Source organism: Uloborus diversus, chromosome 2 (assembly GCF_026930045.1).
Source record: "Uloborus diversus isolate 005 chromosome 2, Udiv.v.3.1, whole genome shotgun sequence".
NCBI classification, from domain to species: Eukaryota; Metazoa; Arthropoda; class Arachnida; order Araneae; family Uloboridae; genus Uloborus; species Uloborus diversus.
The window spans coordinates 27276524-27297037 of record NC_072732.1 but is presented as its reverse complement, the minus strand read 5'-3'; the positions used below and the strand labels follow the sequence as shown (position 1 = coordinate 27297037).

At 35.0% G+C, this 20514-nt stretch overlaps 1 protein-coding gene across 1 annotated transcript in view; it reads right to left on the bottom strand.

The window, feature by feature from the left end:
* Positions 1 to 3094, bottom strand: part of LOC129235139 (uncharacterized) — a 117094-nt gene extending 114000 nt beyond the window's left edge. The window contains exon 1 of the mRNA XM_054868830.1: positions 3008 to 3094. Coding sequence (XP_054724805.1) covers positions 3008 to 3094 — 87 coding nt within the window. The remainder of the gene's footprint in view (positions 1 to 3007) is intronic.
* Positions 3095 to 20514: the final 17420 nt, after the last annotated feature.

The window sequence follows — 20514 nt, the reverse complement described above, 5'->3', positions numbered from 1 at the left end:
GGCGATATATCACCAAGCTGGCTTCTTTTTGAGGACAAATTTGACAACATTTTGAGCGTAATAAATAACTATGGAATTTACTAGATACGGTCGTGTTTCTTGTCCGGAAAAGGAGCTGGAACTGTCTTTAAAATTAGGTGTGAGTTGTGAGTTGGAGAGCTGTTGTTTTACTCTGTTGCAAAGTCAACGCTCTAATTTAAATAGTCAAACACTTAAACTTTTACTTGCGTAACAGGTTTTTATAAAACTAATATAACATACAGTCGGACCTCCATATATCGAAGTAGCAAATTTCCGGAAAAAAATTCGATATATAGAAATTTCGATATATAGAAATAATCTTATTTTATCATAAAAATATCCTAAAACATTAAAATTAAAACTAATTTTCGTGTATGCCCAACTTCTAATTTAAACGAGCATCGGATTAAATGAAAGTTACTAATTAAAATTTTAACAGAAATTACATTTTTGCTCTTTCATACACTTTCATTCTTCGGCATTTCAACTTGAACCGCCACATTAGGGATTTCCTTTTTAACAATGTAATCGAGAGAAGAGTAAAAAATCAATCTACTTGACTTGAATGATTTTTACTGAAGCTAAAAATACTAGGAATGATAATCAACAGACAAAAGGGATAACTTGAAACTGATTTTAGTGTTGGTTGCAACTAAGATTTGAAATAAACTTGAGGGAATGTAAGAACTCCAGAATGGAACGACGACCCTATCTACACACCCTTGAACCCACAGATTCCGTATGAGTTTCGTACCAACCTTTAGTGATCATAATTTTCTCCGCTAACCTTCATTTTTCACGAGACAAAGTCTAAAGTGGGGAAAAAACCTTACGAATGTCTCGAAATAAATTTCGATATACAGAGACTTTTTCGATATATATAAACAATTTTTCTGTGTAATGAACATAGAAATTTGCTGGGATTTTGATATATAGAAAATTTCGATATGTGGAAGTTCGATATATGGAGGTTCGACTGTATTATGTTTCGTTTGGGGTACGCGTAGATAATGGTACACAAAATAGGTACGTTTTGGTTGAAAACGGTTGAAAACCCTGCTCTACTTCAAGTGAATTGTAAAGGAAAAATATTCAACGTGGTATTTCACTGCATTCGAATGTGTCCTGCTTCCTCCTCCATCCCAGAGAACTGCAGTCAGAAATAAATTTTACCTGATCTGTATGGCGTCGGATTCGTAACTGGAAGGTCCCGGATTCGATGCCGACGCGTCGAAGATCCTCAGTGTTTGTTAATGGTGACTGAGGAGCGTTAAATATGTTCGTGACCAGAAAGTCCTCCAAAATCCCTTTTAAATCAATATCTCCGGGCTAGATCTGTCATCTGGCTATTGCTGGATCAGAGGTTGCTCTGCTCTTGGTCTGGATCAAAAATTAGTGCCCCATCCAACCGGTTAAACCTGCTGGAAATTTCTATCGCAGAGAATATCATGTGAAACACGGACTGAACTCTTTTACTTGAACAATCACAAAAAACTAGTCAATAAAACACCAATAAAAATTTATTTAAATTTAAATCATGAAATACAATTTTAATTCAAAGAAACGAAAAACATGCCATCCCTGCATTTCATCGCAAAAACGCACTTCCGTGCATTTATCAGCGAGTAGCAGGGTAGACCAGGGGAATGCCGCCACCTTAAGGAACTTTAATTTTTATCCCCATCAAAAATCGTATTTATGAGCTGGATCAATATTTTGGATTATTGTACGCAATCTTAAGAATGTTTACAAAATTTGTTATTAATAAATATATAAACGAAATACAGTATACTCATGATTATCCGTGCTAATCACCGGGCGGCGTAGCACGGATAATCGAAAAGCACGGATAATCCGAAAAATCAATTAAGGAATATGCAGGGTAACTATTTAAGGGGAAATTAGAAAAAACTAAATACTCACACAAACCAAGAACTTTTCTTCAAAATTTATTGCTTAAAAAAATCGGTGATATATTTTTGTTTTCTTTGTTTGTTTAAATAGTTGCGTATGTCCGTACGAATTCTTCTTACTGCAATTATTTCTCCGTAATCGTAATTTCTTTCACTCATGTAATCCAATAAATGTTCCACAGATTTTAGAGCAGTAGAATGTGAAATTATATAATCTTCCTGTTCTTCATCTTCGTTTTTGGTATCATCACTTGCGTTTGATTCAGTAACAAGTTCAATGATATTTTCGTCAGTTAGACATTGAAATCCTGATTCACATTCGTCGCTTTTAAACCATTCTTCTGCATTTTCAGCGTCAACTGATTCTAAACCTTCGATTTTTTTAACTTCCTCAATGATGTTATCGATATTATCGATAACATCATCGAAGCTTTAGAAAAGTGTGATTCTGAAATGATGCACGGATAATCCGCAAACCGGATAATCCGCACACGGATAATCGGGAGTGTACTGTAGTCATAAAACATCAATTTGTCAACCTCTGCAGAGTGGCGGTATTACCCAGGGAGCTGGGGTAATCCCACCACTAGCAAATATGACTAAAAGACCAAGAAGGAAAATTTATTGAAAATCCTATATGCAATTAGAATTACAATATGGGAATCGAAAAGCAAAAAAAATGACACTTTTAGTTTATACGAGTGAAAAAACAGTATTTTGAATTCATCTGATTTTCTTAAAATTTACAAAAATCACAAATGTATTTTACAGTTGTTTCAGCATCGCTAGATTCCGAATACCACCCACTTGCCACAGCAAGTGCATTTGTATTACAGTTCGTTCGTTCCATATTTATTGCACAAAGTTTGGATCGCTTGGATCAAAAAAGGTCATCGTTTTCGTCGTCGCCACGAAACTTTTTAACGTCAATGTCTTCCTCATCTGAAGAGTTTTCAAAACTGAAAAGTCGCTTGCCCCTTTTCTTAACAGATTTATTCATTCTCTTTTGCTATGTTGTCACTGCTTTCTCATTTTTTTGCCTCAGATTCAGTTTTGATGGACTTTCCCAGAACCTTTGCTGCAGGTTTTCTTTCGGCTTGTTTCTTTTTCAATGTCTTTCCCTTTCTTTTATCTTCTGTTTCTTCCAAAGCTGCCTTCATTGTTGTTTCCGTTAGAATTGACGAGTGGCCTTTCCTTTTAGAACTTTCCCTTACCCTTTCTGCTGCCAATTTTGGAACTAGAGAAAACTTTTCTAGCGACTGAAGAAACGTTTTTTGAGGCACTTCCTGAACGGGTTTTGACGAACAAGCTGCTACATCCAGTAACTCACCTTCAGACGTATATTGCTCGCATTTACAAGACTATTTTCTTCGCCAGTTTCTTCTGTTAAGACTAAGCTTGCCAGATTTCTGAAATGTTCAACCGGGTCACCGGAATGCCCCCCCCCCCCCCTAGCGTCGTGAGTATTCAAAAAGGTTCACAACCTTGGCTGGCCTCTAGAATATTTTACAGGGCAGCTCATTCTCAATTCTATGATTAAAGGGTTACTAATTTGGAACCTAAAACAAGGGTAATAAAAAATAACACAGGCAGATAAAATTAAAATTTTTCTCCTTTGTACGTTAATATTTACAATTTATTTTTGTAAGAAGAAATGCTTTGAATGAGGAATAAAAAATTGAACAATATTTACATATACTTTTCATCGGCAAAGTTTTTTTTTTTAGTAAGATTTTTTTTGTTGTAATCTTGTTGTAAAAATCCTCACAAGCTAATCCGATATTAATTTTTCAAGTCAATGTTACAAATGACAAAGTAATAGTCCCAGATAATCCTTTCCTGTTAACTATTTTGTAACTTTTTTGGTCATCTGTAATCAAATTTATCTTTTTCCGGGACATGAAGTAAACCGGCCGGGACACCGGGATTTTGTCTGAAAACCGGGACTGTCCAGGTCAAACTGGTACGTCCGGCAAGTCTAGTTAAGACTAACTTCTGTTAACTAATCCTGTTTTTACTAAGCACAGTTTACATTGTCGTTCCTTATAAAATTGCTTTTGACCTATACAGTGGAAAGATGCTTCCGGGGGGTAATGTCGCCACCATGGCGGCATTACCCCCAGAGAGGTGGCGTCATAACCCCGATCCGACAAGATGGAAGAAATGTAGATTTAAAGACATCAAAACAAACGGAAGTCATGAATATTGTTGATTAAAATATAGGTTAAAATATCTAGTTAAAGGTTGTTCTTAGCAAATGCAGCCGTTGTAGCATCTAAAGGTACGTATCTCAGCTTATTCACGGTGGAAAAATAAGATCAAACTTCTTCAAAACAACGTTCGTCACTACAAGAACAAAACAACGCGCGCAATGGCTGCCATCAACTTGGGGCATTGGTTGTAGCATCGTTCGTTACAGGTCAGGAGCTGTCAGGCCGGCTATCCGGTTTCCTTGACACAAATATCAGGGGTGGCGGTGGCTGCATTTCCCCAGGTGGCGGCAATTCCCCGGTCTACACCCTACTTTAAAAGATCGGAGGGAGCAGGAGTGCCCTGCCCACCCCCCTAAGAGCAAGGGCGCGACCCCCTAACTATCGCAAACCCCTCCCAAAACCAAAAGCCCCCTAAAAGAAAAATATACCCCTCAAAACATCTCCCCTAAAAATTTCAATGGCGCAGTCTGTGCCATGACCCCTCCCCCTAGGTGGGCACCCCTGAAGGAAGGAACAACTGCTTTATCAAAGTTTTATAACTTGAATTGCCACTGCGATTGCTCAGTTGCAAGCAGATTAAAATGTCTTTCCTTTTTCAATTTAGGAAAGGAAAAAAAAAAAAGAGAGTTTTAACATATTAACGTAGATGCAAAACTAAATTCAGTTTCTAGAAAATATTCACACGGAGTACAAGAGGCATATGAACAAGAATGTTACCTTATTTCTAATAAAACTACGTACACTGGTACGTACGGCACGTACCCCCCCCCCCCCCCTGAAGTGTGAAGTCAGAAATAAATTTAATTGAAAATAAAAGAAGCCATTAAAAAAATGTAGCTACAAGAGATATTTATTTTTTCTTAAAGTCACACAAAATTAGAATAAAAGGGGGAAAATCGCATCCAAATTAGCGCGACAGGTTTGACGGAAAAATTGAAAGACTATTTGAAAAGGAATAAAAAAAGAGAGAGAGAAGAATGTGAGATATATCGGAGGTTTTTCACATTTCAGAAAGTTTTTACGTGGAAGATATTTGCTTGACTTATATTTATCAGAAAGTATAATCTAGATAAGAAAAAGAAAAATTCTTTGCAATCTTGAAAATGGTGTTAGCCTTCTTTTTTTCGCTCGAAACTTAACCCCTTTTTGCTTTAAAATTACTCTATCAACCTGATTTCAATAATAATAATAATAATAATAATATAATAATAATAATACCGGCCACAAATTCTGATTAAATACTGAAGCATGTCAAAGAGTGAATTTTTTTGGGAATGGTAATACACTGAAATCGCGTTACTACGAACTTAGTGGAATTCAGTCAATGTAATGGAAATTAAAACGGTACTGAACATTTATTTCGTTAAAACACTTATTTCATTGCATTGGTGTTTGTTGTAACGGCAATGCACTGCACACTGAAATCGCGGTACAGCGAACTTCAAAGGACCGTAAATAATGTTCGTCATAATGGGAATTCCGTTGCTATAGAATTCATGCAATGTAATGGAAATTAAAACGGACTGAGCATTTATTTCGTTTAAACGGATATTTCCTTTTATTGGTGTACTGGTTAGATCCCAAAGCAAATATGGCCGAAGATGTGGCAGAATTGCAAGCAAATACCCTACAGCTCTTTTTCCAGCAATCCCTGCAAAGCTACAATATCCAGAGACTGCAGTTTGCACTCGTTTTTTGGGCTTTTTATCTCCTTTTACAAAAAAGGAAGTATCGTATTCGCGAAAAAATTTTCACTAAAAAATCGACCTTAATTTCTATTTTGCTCACCCCCAAATGAATGTTGTTTTTTTTTTCGACTCGACCACACGTGGATATATGCCTAGGAACGTACAGACACCCGAAATATCCATTTTGAAGATCCCCGAGTTAATTACAACGATTTTTCCCGTGACGTCTGTATGTAAGTACAGTCGACTCCCGCTACAACGCGTTTCGACTTACGCGAAATGGCTACAACGCGATTTTTTTCCGATCAACGAATTTTAGAGCTTAAGCGAAATTTTCGTTCACAACGCGAATTTTTTTGGAAGGAAGTATCTACTTCGTTATTGGTTACAAAATATTTATTTCGTAAATGTTATTACATCCTTTTAAGCATCACTGACAGCGAAAGTTCTCACACCAAACTAATCTATGCATCGTGTTGTTAGTGCATCAAAAAATCACTCAGCATATTTCATTTATTCATTTTTTTTCATTCTAAATATTAAAGTGTATGAAATTTTTGGCACCTCAGGGGTACCTTCATCTAAAGTTTGTGAAGATGGGAAGAAGAAGAAAGTTTCTGATTTAAAAAAAAACCTTAGATTCTCGATATGCTTGAACTACAAAACGTCTACGGTAGCACGACATTAATATGAGTGAACCTTCCATACATACAATTATGTAAAAGTCAAAACAAAAAGATATCCGTAAAGGTTCAGAACTTAGTTTCAACATTGAAACTAATTCAATATGAAACTGCAGAGCTGTCTAGCAAAGTAAATATTATTAAAATAGAAGCTGCTCTTGTATTGTGGATTAAAGAGATAAGAAAGAGGGACTGTTGCCCCAAATTGAAACGTTATAAAAGAAAAGGCGAAGCAACCGTATTTAAAAATGCATTAGATGAGAATAACGATCTGATCATGGAGCATAAATCATCATTATCTTCATTTTTTAACTGCATCTACTGTACAGTACTATTATAGTTCAGCATTTTATTATTAATACATACTTTGCGTACTATGATGTTTTATTTTATGTCTATACCTTTCATTCATTTTTTGCACTTAAAATATTTCATGTTGAATAAAAGTTTTTATTTTTTTTATTTTTTAAATACAGTAAAAGTTTAGTTCTTTATTTAAGAAATTGTAGTGTTTAGTTAAGGAATTTTTTTAAAGCAGTTTGAGGGGTGTTTATTGTTAAAGTTGTATTATTGTTTATGTATATTTCTTTATTATCGTTTGGCAACACTAAGTAGTTTTTGAAGTTTTAAAATGGCGATTATCTAGTAGGTTGGAATAAAGTTTCGCTAATTAATGTCTTCGTCTTTTCATCTTTATAGTTCAAAGTTATAACTCTGCTAAGTAAATACATAACCTTAATATGTTATTTAAAGTCATTAGGTTATGTAAAATTTATCAGGTTATGGGCGCCAGCAAGCTCATTGCGTTTTTAAAAGATTAAAGCGGAGACTAAGTTAAATCCGAAAAAGAAATAGTTCAAAGATGGGTTTATCAAAAACTGTTAAGCCGTTATTTGGAGAAGCAGATTTTCCAATGTGGAAACGGAAGATAAGAGCATAGCCCCACTGAATGCGCTGGCGCTTACCAGGCCTTGACAAGTTTTGACTTTCCTGTGTTAAACCGGGGCAACTATTTCCGCATTTGAACATGGCCATACTAGATGGAAAAACTTCAAAACTTCATATTTGCCCATTCTGACCGCAAGGAGGCGCCACAAGCCACGGTTGCATCAACCAATCAACGATAAGTTTCAAAGCTTGTTTATTTTAATTAATAAATGAAACAGAAAACAAACATCAATATTTCGCAAGATGCTCAGAAATATATCGAATCAACCAATTTGAATCGAATAAGTAATGTTATTCAGCTGATTAATTTAATGCGTAAATGGAAAATCGAAAGTTGGTTCGGCAATTTCTTTTAATTTAATTTTACATGCTCATTTATAGTTTGTGTTTCATTTGTTGGATTATTTTACGCTTAATGGAGAAACTTAATTATTCAGAGGATTATCTTTTATTTTATAGAATTTTTTAGTCTTGTTTCTAGGCTTGCTTCGCTTATAAGTCTTTAAAAAGACAAAATAGTTTATGTTATCGCCAAATAAGTACTTTATATGTAATTTGAAATAGTCCCTGACAATAAATAAAATTGAAACTAATCGCCAGCTTAAAAAATGCACCGCTACGTATATAACGGAAAAATATCCCCCTCCCCACCCTTTTTTTATTTTAAGAAATGCTAGATATTTAGAGCTGCTCCTAATACTATACAATTAGAACAAGATTACAAAAATTTGTAAGCAGATCTTAGACTCCTGCGGATTCTTGACGGTCTACTGTGTGTGTATTTTATTTTTTCAACAGAAAATTCATATCCTAATTTTCGCCAAACTTGGCGATCAAATTTCTTACAAAGTTTCTAGTTCAAAGCTCCTTTCTCATTCATTTTTCAAGTGTAGAAAATAGTTTTTTATGACTAGAATTTAATGTTTACAGGATTTTACATCGCTAAATATTTTAATTTTCTTAAAAATACAGTCGATTTGCGATAACTCGAAGTCCAATAACTCAAATATTACTATAACTCGAAGTTTTTTGACTCTTTTGTCTTTAATTCCATTCTAATTCTAAATAACTCGAAGTTAATTTCCTTCAACTCGAAGATTTTTCCAAGATTATTCGAAATTTATTTCGAAAGAACGAAAAAAAGAAAGAAAGAAAGAAGTGACTATGGGAGAATATGTATTTCACCTTCACTTGCAATCCGAATTTGAAACGAATGAAGATATGCACCTTTCCTGAAGTAGAATCAGCTCTATTCAATTGGTTCCAGCCTGCTTTTGATTTTTTTCTATCAATATATTTGATTAAACTGTGCATATTGTGCTAAAAAACTTAAGTTCTGTAATTTTGTCTGTTATATGTACATATTAATTAAAGTATTCGATGGTTTTTAATATTAAAATATCAAAAACCAAAACTAGCGTTAAGTCAAACTTTCGATAAGTCGAAGTCTTCCGCCGGTCTTTTTACATTCGAGTTATCGCAAATCGAATGTATGTTTAAAAATATCTTAAAAATGGCAAATAAAAAAAAATTCATATCATTGTTCTGCTTTTGCAAGGATAAAATAAATTTTGTGCGGAACTCTCCCTTGCTAGGATTTTACAAAATATCAACAGTGTTGATATTTTGTAAAATAATCTGTTCCCCATTTAAAAAAAAAAATAGTTTCACAAATTCATGTGTAGATATTTGAGGAGTTTCTTTCCCTATTGCATGTATTTGTTAAATGTTAAAAATAAATTTTAAAAAATAATAATAATTTGAATTTTGGCTGCTTGAGTTCGAATTAAGTTATTCACGATCATGAATTGCGATAGGATCCTACTCGTTGGGTTTCTTGTTTCTACAAATGGAATGAAATGGAAACGAGCAAGAAATTTGCACCCGTCATCATTGACTGACGAGGCCGTAAATAAGATAAATATTTTATGGCCGAATCTGACCTTTATCATAAAGATTATTTACTGCGTGAACACTTTATAACAATTGAAAAATATATTGAAGTAATCGCACCCGGGATGCTATAGGTAAGGTGGGAGCCTGGGGGTGGGGATAGAACCTGAGCTAAAGTGAACGCTCTCCGGTCTGTGCGCCTTCCGATGTGTGTGTGTACACTCAAACCTGTTTTTGTGCGGTCTTTTTTTTGTGTAGTTTATAATAATTATTTATAAAACGAGCGAAAATTATTTATCAAACGAGTGCGTGGTAGTATCATCAAGGGTCGACAGGGGCATCCGATGGGAAGTCACTGTGTGTCCTTCCAAAAATTTCTTAATTCGGAAATTTTTCGGGAGTCGGCAAAATTATCATCGCTTGGTTTATTTTGATTTCGTTTAAATATAACATTTTGGGTATTTTCTACGTGAGACTTTTTTTATGCAGTCCCTATCCACCGCATAAAAAAAATATTTTTTAATTCAGTTGCGAAAGCTTTTTAAAGCTACTGGTGAAGTTTCAAGCATTTTTTTACACGATTTTTTATGCGGTCCCTATTTACCGCATAAAAAGAGGATTGGTTGTATATATATATACATTTTTTTAATGCTTAAAGCGTGTGAAGCAACAGGGTCGTTTCCGAAATTTTAAGAGTTTTTTTTTTTTTGAAAGAACTTTTTTAAAATCATAGGATCTGACCATTTTTTTTAAATAACTTGACTAAGTTTAATATTTAAAAAAAAAATGTATTAATCGGTGCGCTTTCATTGTTTACGCTTCTACCGATGACATCACAAATGATGAAATGCCATTCAGTGATGCCACTCACAGATCACAATAGTCAATTAGTTTATTTACTCACATGTGTTGGCAATTATGATTGATAGTAAGCGTAGAGTGCAATATGTAATTCGCTTCTTGATCATCATAACGTAGAAACGCGGTAGACAGGTGCGCCAAAGTACATCATTTGTGACGTCATAAAGACCACGCCTTATTTTCAAAATCGGACATTTAAAAAAATTAATTAAAAACTAAGCTTTGGGGAAATGAAAGTTTTTTCCAGCTCCATGTTATTTTTATTTATTTTTTGATTATGCTATGAATTTTCTTTCGTAAGGAAAAAAAATCTGCACTTTTTCGAAATTGCTATTGTGCCCTAAACGTTTGTGCATTTCTATGCATATTGTGTACTAATATACTACTAAAATCTACACTAAAGATATTATAACATGAGATGTGCTTAAAATGGAAGGGGAAAATGATAAATGACATTATTTAGGTGCCCGTAAAATATTGGTGCGAGAACCACGGACCCGTCATAGAACCATGTATTAGTCACACTCTGATTTTAAATGGTTTTAAAATTATGTTAATGGTTCATTTTCTTAAATTGCTATCATACTTTTAAATTTTCTATTGTTCTTCTTCATTTGAAAAAGAATATTCCTAACCAGGCCTGTCAAGTGGGGATATCACGGGGGGAAGGGGCAATTATGACACCCCTAAATTTTACAAACCTACTAAAATTAGGCATTTTGTTGTTTTTTCCCGAACACAAAACCTTTGCCCCCCCTCCCGGAAATTTTTAAATGACGGGCCTGTTTCCAAGCGTACATTTTTAATTAAATTCTATTCGTTATAAAATATACACTACATTACGAGCGAAAAGAATGGCAATTGTTAACGTAAATTCTTATACCCCCCCCCCCCCTCTAATCCCCATCAGGGTCAAAAGGGGCAATGAATGACCCTCTCAAGTTTTGAGAAATGAATGTATTTACAGGTTGCGGAGCGAGTTTTTTTTTTTTTTTTGAGCAATCACGATTGCTTATTGTTCTCATTTGACTGTTTTTGACGTTCCTTTGATTTTTCCCACCGCCACCCTCCGCACCATCACCGTCGACCGGGTCCTCACGATGCTGCACCTATAGCGAAAGCCGTCTCCAGGTTGCATCCATGTCCTACACACACGCGCACACATACACGCACACACACACACACAAACACATATACACACATACACCTACACACGCAAACACATACACCTACACACACATCCACACACAACTACACACACACGCACACACACATAAACACATACACACACACAAACACATACACACACGCATACATACAGACACCCACACATACACACACAAAAACATACACACCACTACCCACACATTCATGCCTGCACACAGACACACACATATGCCTACACACACATACACATACCCCCCCCCACACACACACATTCATACACACAACTACTTAACACTTATGCCAGCACACAGACACAAACACACATGCCTACACACACATACACATAACCCGTACACGCAAACGCATACCCCAACACACAAACACACACGCCTACATACACGCACTCGTGATTGCGAAAAACATAATTTGAATTCAAGATGTCAAAATTCAAATCAATTTCCTTTTTTTTTTTCGATGTAATTTAATGAGCAGAAAAAAATCGCATATAAATGAGCATGTAAAATTAGAAATGAGGGCTGCCTGCCATATATTCACGATCTTAGAACTGTTGTATCCAAAAAGGAAACCCCAGGGGGTTTTCAATAAAAAATTTGAAAAATATTTGCAAAGCTTTCAAAAAAAAAAAAAAGCTTTTGAAAAAATATATTAAGAATTACGCATTAATATTTTTAAAAAAATCATATGTTTTCTGTGTTTAGTTTAAATTTTTTATTACGTGTAATTTTTGATATGATATTAAAATAACAATAAGAAATGCTCTTCACCTTTGTAATACAATGTTTATTCAGCACTTTTTCTCTTCATTCCTTCTTTTGAAATAAAAATTTTCGTCAAATGACGTACGCCCGATAATAAGTCGAGAAATCACGTATTCACAGATGCCAAAGCGCCAACGCTCACAATCACGCCAAGTGGAAACAAAAACAGGGGTAGCCAGTGGCGCCCTCTTTGTTGCCATGAGTTTCAGCGATTGCCACGGCCTTTAAGTATTCAGTGGAGCCATGATAAGAGATATATTAGATTATCACGAAAGTGCATTGGACGTAATTGATGGGAAATTAAAGAAACCAGAAAAATTACCTAGTACAGCAGATGCTACAGAAGTCCAGAAGTATGAAATATGCGCCAATATATACCGCAAAACCAACAGTTATGCGAGGAGTATAATTGCAAGTACGGTAGAATTACGGTAACCGGGTCGCGGCGATAAATATTTCATTGTGGCAACCCGCTACTTTACCTTGGCGACGGAGCAATTTTGGTAACCGTACAACAAAGCTGATTTGCAATTCGTTTGGCCAATCAGCGATTTCAGAATTCACTTTTACGAAATTGTAATTTATTTGTCCAATACATCTTTCTTTTTTTTTAATTACATGGAATAATATTTTAAATTTTCTCAAAGGTGATTTTTTTTTCTGAAAATTGGCAACATATTGTGTTTTTTTTTTCTTCAATTTTTAGATCTTCGAAACATTTTATGAAATTTTATATCGCAAAATGTTTGTCACTTTTAACTTTTTTAAGTTAAAGATTTAAAAATTAGTTATTCATACCTTTTGGATACGTTTTTGGAATGTGTTCGCAGTAAGTTATTTCCTTCATGTTTTATTGTTCTATCTTAAATTTAAAATTTTTTAACTACCGTAATTACTTATTCAGTAAGTTAGAATTATAATTTTAGTTATGATAACGTTCTCTGAATAGATATTTTGATGTGATTTAACTTCTTTAGTAGATCGTTTTGTCTTAATTAAACAGTAAATATTTTTAATGGCCTTTTCTGGGATTATTTCGGACTAATGTCGTGTTCTATCCAATTTTTACGGTTGTTAAATTTCGGTAAAAATTTATGTTTCATTTTAATGTTCCTTAGGATATTAAACATGTTGGTAGAAAGTGTAACACCATATACATCATGAAACTTTTCGTTCACAAACATCACGATATTTTATTTTTCCTACAGAAAAAAATGAGTTCAATATTACTGCAATGGGAACGTAAAGAGCAGTATCGGCAAATATTTATTTAAAATTTTTTTTCTTATTTTCGTCATGGGTTGTACTTTAGCTTTCTTGTACAAGCTTGCTTACTTGCTTTCCATTGAAAAAACAAACAGGTCAAATTCCATCATTTCGCTATTATTAGTATCGAATCCAAAACACGTTTCTTTTTATGTCTCAAATATTCATTTCTGTAGATACTGCGCTTTATCTTCCCACGTTTAAGTTAACATCTTGAAAAAAGTTACCTCTCATTTGTCTTTTCTGCAAACTTTATTTCAAAGTAAGACAAATAATATAGTTCTATATAAAAAAAAAGGGCTTAATCATTTGTTTCTTTTCATATTTTGCAATATTTTAAAAAGGAAACAAGAATTTTAATGCTTTTTTTTCTTTACGGTTGCAATCAGAGAAAGAAAATGGTTAATAAACAGTTACAGTTACCTAGGTAATAGTTTGAGCAATCCGAAGCTTGTCTTGCGAGCCCTTGTCTTTGGGTCAACTCTCATTTGATGAAATACGCCAACGTGACCCGGTTACCGTAATTCTACCGCAAGTACAGTAACAAACTCCGTATATCAAAGGATTATAGACAAAGAGACAGCTTTTGAAGCTTGGGAAGCTTTGAAAACGTTGATTGAAGCTTCATCAAAGGATCAACTGTTCAAAATCTGCGATGAATTTTTTAAGTTTAGTTGGACTTCTGGAAATGACATTTCAACCCATGTTGCACAATTAAGTAGTTTGTGGAATGAGTTGAACAGCGGGCTCATAGCGAAAGGGGAAAATAAACTGCCAGAAATGTTGCTGGTATGCAAAATTCTACATATTTTGCCAAGAAACTTCAAGTCATTCAAATCAAGTTGGATGCTTCTTGCAAAAAATGAAGAAAAGCCTTTTGAAGATTTGGCTGCTCAGCTAAGTATGTTTGAGCAAAATTTCGCCGACAACAATGAAAGAAGTGAAAAAGCTGCAGAAGCTCTTGTTGTCGCCCAGTCTAAAAATAAAGCGCATGAGAACAAATTTCAAGCCAAGAACAAGTTAAGCAACAAAAATGTTTGTAATTATTATAAAGCCGTTGGACATTGGGTCAAGTCATGTTCCAAATGGATTGCAGATGGTCGACCTCCTAAACCAAGCTCGAGCTTCCAGAATAAGTCCTGTAATAATCAAGTGTATATTTCATCGCCAAGTACGGCAATGACATCCTATTGTGAAGAAAGTTTCCTATCAGAAGGGGAAACAAACACATTTTGGATAGATAATAGAGCGACAAGGCATGTTACAAACACATTTATTTATTTTAGCAATTTTGAGACATTTCCTTCTTCGGGCACCCATACTATCAAATCGGCAGGAAAAGAAGTGTTGACAGCTTTAGGGAAAGGAAGCATTCTAGTCAAAGCTTCAGTTGGAAGAAATACAGAAGTAATTGAGTTGAAAGATGTCTGGTATGTTCCTGGAATTAGCAGAAACTTGTTTTCAGTGTTAGCTGCTCAGGATAGAAATCAGAATAGTGAGTTTACTTCTACTCCTACTGAATGCTGGTTGAAGATCAACAATGAAGTGAAGCTGTATGGCACTCGAAGTACATGTGGAACTCTCTACAGGGCTGCTCTAGAGCCAATACTTCCAGATAAAGAAATAGAAGTTCAAATTGCAGATACGTATAGCGGTAAAAGTTCCTTACTGTAATTGTATCACAGTAGATGGGGGCATCAAGACAAGCGTCACGTTAGGAATATGCTCAAAAATGAATTTAATATCAAAGTGAATATTGATAAAAAGCCATGCGAGCCTTGCATGTATGGTAAAGCACATCGTTTAAGGTTCGGCACTAAACCAAAAGCTACAAAACTTGTGTCGACTGACGTCTGTGGACCATTCGAAGAGTCACACAGAAAGTATAAATATTTTGTTGTGTTCAAAGATCAGTATTCTAAGTACCGGTATGTTTTCTTTCTAAAACATAAGTCGGACGTCGTGTTTTCTCTAAAATCGTTCATAGCTCATGCAGAAAATTTGGGACATTGAATTAGAGAAATCCTTAGTGACAATGGTGGTGAGTTCGACAACCAAGAATTTCTAGAATTTCTTCAGATGAACGGAATTATTCAGAGACTTCAGCACCATACACTCCGGAACAAAATGGAACGAGCGAAAGAGAAAACAGAAGAATCGTAGAAATGGCCAGAACGCTAAAGTATTCCAACCAAGAAATCGAATTTCCAGCATTTTTATGGGCAGAGCTTGTTAATACAGCTGCATACATTTTAAACAGAACTGGAATTTCATCCGTGGAAAACGCTAGTCCACATGAATTATGGTTTGGAAAAAGGTCAAGGATAAAGCACATGCGTATAATCGGCTCACTTTGTTATGCTCATGTGCCGGTACAGAAAAGAAAGAAAATGGATCGGAAAGCAGTTAAAGGTTTTCTCATTGGTTATAATGGGGATGAACGCTATAGAATTTGGATAGAAGAAGAAAGAAAAATAATCCTGTCAAGAGATGTGATTTTTCATAAGAAAACGAAAAAGTGTGAAAAACATATTACAGTTTTACAGAAAAATTCAGATTCAATAAATCGTCCACCAGATCAAGAAACATGTGAAGAGGAGGAAGAAGAATTAAGGGAGGAAAGTATTAACATGTCCGATACCGAAGCTGAAAGTACAGATGAAGAGGATGAACTTAAGTCTTCACATGGTATGAATCTAAGAGATCGTTCTCAGATAAAGAAACCAAAGCGATTTGAAGAATACATCATGGAAATTGAATCCTTCGTCTATGATGAAAAATATCCAGAAACATATCGAGAAGCTATAGAAAGATCTGAAGTAAACAACTGGAAAAAGGCCATGGACAGTGAAATGTCTTCTCTGAAAGATAATCAGACATGGAAGTTATGCAAATTACCTAAAGGAGTCAAGCCGATACCATGCAAGTGGGTTTACAGAATAAAAAGAAATCCAGATGTATCTGATGATGATCTTTGTATTGATAAATACAAAGCAAGGTTAGTTATAAAAGGCTACGCTCAACGGAAAGGAATTCACTTTCAAGAGACCTTCAGTCCAGTTGCAAGAACAAGCACCATAAGAACTTTACTTAGTATCGCAGCAAATGAAAATATGAATTTAGTACAATTTGATGTCTCAACAGCTTTTTTGTATGGCAAGTTAGAAGAAGATATTTTCATGTGTCAACCAGAAGGCTATGATGATGGCACTGACAGAGTATGCCACTTAAAGAAAAGTCTTTATGGTCTGAAACAAGCGCCAAGCTGCTGGAACCAATGTTTTGGGGAATATTTGCGTAAAATTGGCTTTGTAAGAAGTGAAGCAGACCCATGTTTGTTTATTAGAAGAAGAAATAGGGAATTACTTATGTTAGTTCTGTATGTTGATGATGGTTTAGTTGCGTCAACAAGTAAAGAACACTTAGAAAATTTTCTTGGAGATCTGAAGAAAGAATTTAAAATTACAACAAAGCTTACTTAGGGTTAATACTACTTAGGGTTTGAGATTCATCGTCAAGAAGATGATTCTATTAAGTTATCTGAAACAGCCTACACGAAGAAAGTTCTTGAAAGATTCGGCATGAGTGATTGTAATTCTGTGTCTACACCCATTATCAAAGTATTCAATCAGGGAAAGTAGTGAGTACTGAGTCAACATTTCCCTATAGACAAGCCGTAGAAGCACTAATGTATATCATGACAGGAACTTTACCTGATATAGCTTATGCAGTAGGAGTAGCTTCCAGAGCTTTAGAAAGACCAAGTAAAGAAGATTGGCAAAGAGTCAAAAGAATATTCAGATACTTGAAAGGAACTTTAGACAAAGGATTAGTTTACAAATCAGGATACAAGAAAGGCATTCTAGAAAGCTGCAGTGATGCTGACCATGGAGGAGACACCACAACAGGGCGTTCAACAACAGGTGTTGTTTGTATTTACGCTGGTGGAGCAATATCATGGTGCAGTCAAAGACAGTCTACTGTAGCAATTTCCACTGCAGAAGCGGAGATAGTTGCAGCTAGTGAAGCAGCCAGAGAATTAGTTTGGCTTAAGAGACTGTTCAAGGAAATAACAAATTTAAAGCAGGTACCAGAACTTAAAGTGGATAACGAGGCAGCAGTCAAATTATCTCAGAATCAAGGAGGATTCCATAAGAGAACAAAGCACATTCGGATTAGACATTTCTTTGTGAGAGAAATGGTAACGAGTGAAGAAATTACTGTAAAGCGAGTTCCTACTGAACTACAGTTAGCTGACCTTTTTACTAAGCCACTTTACGGCCCTTGGATTCTATTCTAAATCTGTGCAGCAAAATAGGACTGATTTAGAATTAAGAACTGCAAAATAACATTCGGGAACACTAAACAATAATAAGGGAATGTGTTAAAGTTGTATTATTGTTTATGTATATTTCTTTATTATTGTTTGGCAACACTAAGTAGTTTTTGAAGTTTTAAAATGGCGATCATCTAGTAAGTTGGAATAAAGTTTCGCTAATTAATGTCTTCGTCTTTTCATCTTTATAGTTCAAAGTTAACTCTGCTAAGTAAATACATAACCTTAATATGTTATTTAAAGTCATTAGGTTATGTAAAATTTATCATTTATAAGTGTCTAAAAGAATTTGGTATGCTTTAAAAAAAAGTTTTACATATATTTTTCTACAACGCGAAATTTCAACTTACGCGAGGAGTCTTGGAACGCATCCTTCGCGTAAGTCGGGACTCAACTGTATGTATGTGCGTATGTGTGTACGTATCTTGCATAACTCAAAAACGGTATGTCCTAGAAAGTTTAAATTTGGTACGTGGACTGCTAGTGGGGTCTAGTTGTGCGCCTTCCCTTTTGGTTGCATTCGGATGTTCCTAAGGGGGTCTTTTGCCCCTTTTTGGGAGGAAATCATTGTTAATTTCCATGTAAACTCAAGTGGTGTTATAATTTGGCGGACACTTGGCGATATATCGCCAGTCTTTTGGTCGCCAAGTTTTGTCGCCAACTTGGCGACTTTTTTTTTTTAAATCTGGTTTCGATTTGGCCACTGGTAATGACATTTAGAGAGTAAACTATTGAATCATATTAAAATTGCAAATAATAGGAAAATGACATAAAATTGGAGCAAAAGGAAGTCATGTGATGCACACATCAGCTCGTTTAATCTGGAGGGACCGTAACTGATCTGAAGATGAAACACCTAATAAAGAAGCTAAGTATAATTGACAGCTAAAAATATTTTCCGCAAAAGGTAGTAGTCTGCATTTCTGCAACTTGTATAGCTGCTTAGGAAATATTTCGCAAAAATACTTATTTTTTTACAGGAAATTAGAGGAAATCAGTGAACGGGTTAGGGGACGAATTTTTTTACAAACATGCCTAATTAATTTGTAAACACCCCTCAAGCTGCTTTGAATCATTTCTTAACTACAATTAAAATTTCTTGCAGAAAAGCAGTATTATCTTCTTTATCTTCTTTACTAATAATAAAGCTAAAAGTCTCTCTCTCCGGATCTCTGTCTGTCAGGATCTCTGTGACGCGCATAGCGCCTAGACCGTTCGGACGATTTTCATGAAATTTGGCAGAAAATTAGTTTGTAGCATGGGGGTGCGCACCTCGAAGCGATTTTTCGAAAATTCGATGTGGTTCTTTTTCTATTCCAATTTTAAGAAAAAAACTATAATAAGACGGACGAGTAAATTACGAAGTTATCATAACGTGGAACCGTAACATGGGCACAAGCCAATTGGCGAGATACGAAATTATGATAACGTGGAACCGTAACATGGGTACAAGCCAATTGGCGTGAAAATTCACCATACATTATTTGTAAATATACCGGCGAACCAAAATACCTTTTTATTTTTCTATCACGGGCAAAGCCGTGCGGGTACCACTAGTTCAACATAAAATATTGTTAAGTTGTACAAAATGAGCAATGAGAGGAAGAGACATAAAATAAATGAGTACGGTACGTACAGTTTATGGTAATAACAAAATTCAGCACTATAATGGTACTGTGCAGTAGATACAGTAATTATATTTATAACTTAAAAAATTGAGATGATGATCATTTATGCTGCGTGATCGGATTATTATCAGTCTTTTCTTGAAAACGCATGCACATCAATCAACTCGTCAGAAGATGAAAGAATTGATCGGCTCTCAGCCAAAATTATTCTGGGGAAATTTTTCGTGTTGTGGGCGAGGAATTCGAGCTATCTCTAAAATTTGCTACGCATGAAAAACTCGCGTTATAACCATTCCGCATAGGTCGAATCGCGTTGTAGTGCGGGTCGATCGACTGTACTTACAAATAAAGTTAAAAAAAAAACTTTTAATTAAAACACAACACAGAGCGAAAGATACTAAACCATCTAACAACTTTAACTTATTGCCTAGAAAGTATTTTTCGATAACCACTTCATCGTAAAACTGAAATAACGCAGTAAAATAATATAAAAGTTTTCTCTTAATTATGTAACAGCTATTTGTAGCATCCAAAATTAACCTCTTTTGAGACTCCACAGACCCTGTTAAAAAGCCCGAACAAGCGGAAGGTTATTGTTTCAGACCTAACAAACTCTAATTACGAACGAACTCCTTTAGTTAATGAATTCTTTTCATTTCTCGCGGGAATTCTGCGGTTGCAAAATGCGAAGTCTCAACTTGATGAAGAAAAAAAAAAGTATGCTACTCATTAAAAACTAGTTACAGCAAATTCTGGAGTATTTTTTTTTTCTTTCTCCCCTTATTGAGCCTGTCTAGTGCTTAAAGTATGTTCTTGGAACATTTGCGATAGTTCCTTCCGCGAATTTTCGTTATTTGGATGTGTAGTATAAAAAGTTTATGCCCCTTTTAACCGTTAACCGATAAGAGTACGGATCTTAGAATCATACCAGAAAACTACTTCTTTTTTGAAATGAATCATAAATTATGGTTGCTTTACGAAACATATTCGATATATTTTTTTTTTGAACACGGATGCTTATACCCCCCCCCCTCCCAGCTCATTGGTACAAAATTCCCCCAAAATTTTTCTCAACTCTCTTGCTTCTAGATTAGGTTAACCAATGCCACTTTTTAAAG